Source organism: Momordica charantia, assembly GCF_013281855.1.
Source record: "Momordica charantia cultivar OHB3-1 chromosome 8 unlocalized genomic scaffold, Mcharantia_2.0 BLBB01000008.1, whole genome shotgun sequence".
Classification (NCBI taxonomy): Eukaryota; Viridiplantae; Streptophyta; class Magnoliopsida; order Cucurbitales; family Cucurbitaceae; genus Momordica; species Momordica charantia.
Genome location: NW_028275166.1, coordinates 33,980,021 through 33,982,766, shown reverse-complemented (window position 1 = coordinate 33,982,766; position 2,746 = coordinate 33,980,021). Strand labels below are relative to the sequence as shown.

The window sequence follows — 2,746 nt, the reverse complement described above, 5'->3', positions numbered from 1 at the left end:
ATTGAGTTTCTTTAGCAATTAATAGTAGGATTAAACATTTATTCCATAAAATTAGTTGAGGTGGGCATTAATCGACCCAAACACTCACACATATCAAAATAATATATATAAGATAAATAATCAATATCAAAATAATATATATAAGATAAAAAATCAATACTTAATTATGACGATTTTTTCTAAAGTCAAGTTGCCAAATAGATCCCTAATTTCAATTTCAATTCTACACTTCTTTCCTATAAAATATCATCCACAGAACTCTCCCTCTCAGTTGCGGAGAAAGACAGAGAGAGGGTTTTGTATAGTTCTAAAACCCTCTCTTTCTCACAATTTCTCTCTTTGATCATGCTTCTCAGAAGTGCGTCCACTCCAATTCTCAATTCATGGAAACCCCAGTTGAAAGAAACTTCGCCGGAGGCTGAAATTGTCCTCCAATTCCCTAAATCGCGACCCGTCTCACTCTGTGCTTCTTCGAAATCATCGCCGCCGCATCCGATGATCGGTGGTTCGGGAAATCACAAGATGATGCGGATTCGTTCAGAATCCGATCTGAGTAACCTTCCGGTGGAGAAGAATACTCCGTCGATGGAATTGCTTCGGCGGTTTCACGAAATTGAGGAGAGGGAAGAAGCTGTGGAGAGTACGAGAATGGCGTTTTTGGATGGGGGATTGTGCTGTAGTGTGGACGAAGGCGGAGTGGGCGGTGTTGGTTGTGGTGGCGGTGGTTCGGATGGTGGAGGTGATGGTTGCTCTGGTTCTTGGGATTCAAATCATGAGAACGACAGGACCGATTTGTATTATCAGAAAATGATAGAGGCGAACCCTGAGAATTCGTTATTACTAAGCAATTATGCTCTGTTCTTGAAGGAGGTACATGATTTGAAATTCGATAGTCTTCAGTTTTACTTGAAATTCTTTGCTATAGATTTGGTTTCTTCAGGAATTGTGGTTAGAGATGTAAATGAGAGATGGTGGTCCATTTTGCTCTTCACTGTGAAGGGGGGAAGTGGAATTCTTGTTGACTCAAATAGGAGCTTTTGCCAAAATTTGACCCTTTATTATAGTTTCTCTTGATGTTTTAGGAATCTAGATTGCCTGCTCTGATGTTTTTCTTAAGATCTTTGTTTCAGAACTGTTATCTTAGAATAGGCCTGGTGGGAAATGCTGGGAGATGAAAAAAGTTAACTTTAGGAATCCATTTGTGTTAAAAAGAAAAAATACACAATAAAGTTTATGGTAGCTTGTTAACACCGTTTGAAAGTTGTTTTTCTCCCAAATGGCTATGAGATATAGGGAACTCTCAAGTCTCAAGTATGGTTCTGATAGAAGGAAATTACCTGTGTTTTGAGTGGAATACCATTGTTTCTGATTCAGAAGTTCTTATAAGAATGTGAAATGCCTTGGAGTATACTTTGAACCATTGTTTTCCTATTATAGGATTGTGCATAAAAGAAAGAAACTTTGCTAAAGACCTGCGACTTGTTCTAGTTTCATTCTCAGCAATGTGTTGATTTGCTGTGCTGAACAGGTTTGTGGAGACCTGATAAAAGCTGAGGAGTATTGTGGAAAAGCAATCTTGGCAAATCCGAACGATGGAGATGTGTTATCCATGTATGCCGATTTGATATGGGAGAATCATAAGGATGCCTCCCGAGCAGAGAGTTACTATGATCAAGCTACCAAAGCTTCCCCTGATAATTGGTGAGGAACAACAAGAAAATTATCAAAAAAATCAGATGATTCTGCTTTTTCATAAACTAAAGCTATGTAAACATAAACTTCTGCACATATTTTGTGGGAATCTGAAAACTTGATCTGCAAAATCTTGTCTCTAGAGCAAAAGAAAGAGAGTTTTCTCTCTCTTTGTGAATCATTTCTGTTTAACTCTGCAAATTGTTGATGTTTGGGATATTTAATGAATTTGTGGGGTTCATCAAGTTTGGGATGTTTAATTGGTGCAGTTACGTTTTAGCATCCTATGCACGGTTCCTTTGGGATGCCGAAGAAGAGGAAGATGAGGACAATGAAGAAGTAGAAGATAGAGTAGACAGCTTTGGCAAGCCAAGTTCACCTCCTTTTGTTTTTGGAGTTCAGCCTCAACTCCTTCCTTTAGCTGCTGCTTCTTAGTCTCTCTCATCTACAGTACATAGATCTTATTACTTAGTTTTTGTTTGGCCATGAAAGCATGATTAGTTAGTTTGTTTACAGAAAGCTCTAATGATTTTCTTTTTCCCTCACCATCTGGATCCTCAAAATTCACTTTGTATAGACAGATGAAAGAAATTTCTATTTGGAGGTGTATCCCAATTTGCAACGAATCTTCATCTCCCTCTCCCTCCCAATTTTCAAGGATCAAAAAATGAAAGTTATGTCTGATAGACTTCATCAAATTGAATGTTATGTTAGATTCTGTAAGATGAGAATGAAGAATGATATATACTCCAAGTCCAAGAACCATGCTCAAAACAGCCAATACAGGGCATACTTTAGAGAATTTGTTAGAAAGGGATAATTTTAATATTAGTCCTATTTTCGTCGGGGTAATTAAACGCAATAATGGCATAACCAACATGATCAAAATTTGTTGTCTACCAAAATACACTCATAAAAATTATATCCTTTGAGAATCATTCAGGTATGAAACTGAATGCTGGAAGATATAGGTTTTTGCTAACCTCTGGAATTGAAGGGGATTTTGAAACATAACTTTTCGTCTCAAGATGAGGAGCAAACTTCTTGTTCGGAC

The 2,746-nt window shown here is 37.6% G+C and overlaps 1 protein-coding gene across 1 annotated transcript; it reads left to right on the top strand.

Moving 5' to 3' along the window:
* Positions 1–241: 241 nt before the first annotated feature.
* LOC111013150 (uncharacterized) lies at positions 242–2,318 on the top strand. Its single transcript, XM_022287543.2, has 3 exons — positions 242–870; positions 1,529–1,701; positions 1,962–2,318. The coding sequence occupies exons 1-3, from the start codon at positions 346–348 to the stop codon at positions 2,125–2,127; spliced, it is 864 nt and encodes a 287-aa protein (XP_022143235.1). The 5' UTR covers positions 242–345; the 3' UTR covers positions 2,128–2,318.
* The last annotated feature ends 428 nt before the right edge of the window (positions 2,319–2,746 follow it).

Bases quoted from the DNA above. Each gene is read 5' to 3' on its own strand.
- LOC111013150 (XM_022287543.2), top strand. From the start codon at position 346: ATGCTTCTCAGAAGTGCGTCCACTCCAATTCTCAATTCATGGAAACCC. The intron at 871-1,528 runs GTACATGATTTG...TGTGCTGAACAG, and splicing joins ATGCTCTGTTCTTGAAGGAG to GTTTGTGGAGACCTGATAAA. The intron at 1,702-1,961 runs GTGAGGAACAAC...TAATTGGTGCAG, and splicing joins AAAGCTTCCCCTGATAATTG to TTACGTTTTAGCATCCTATG.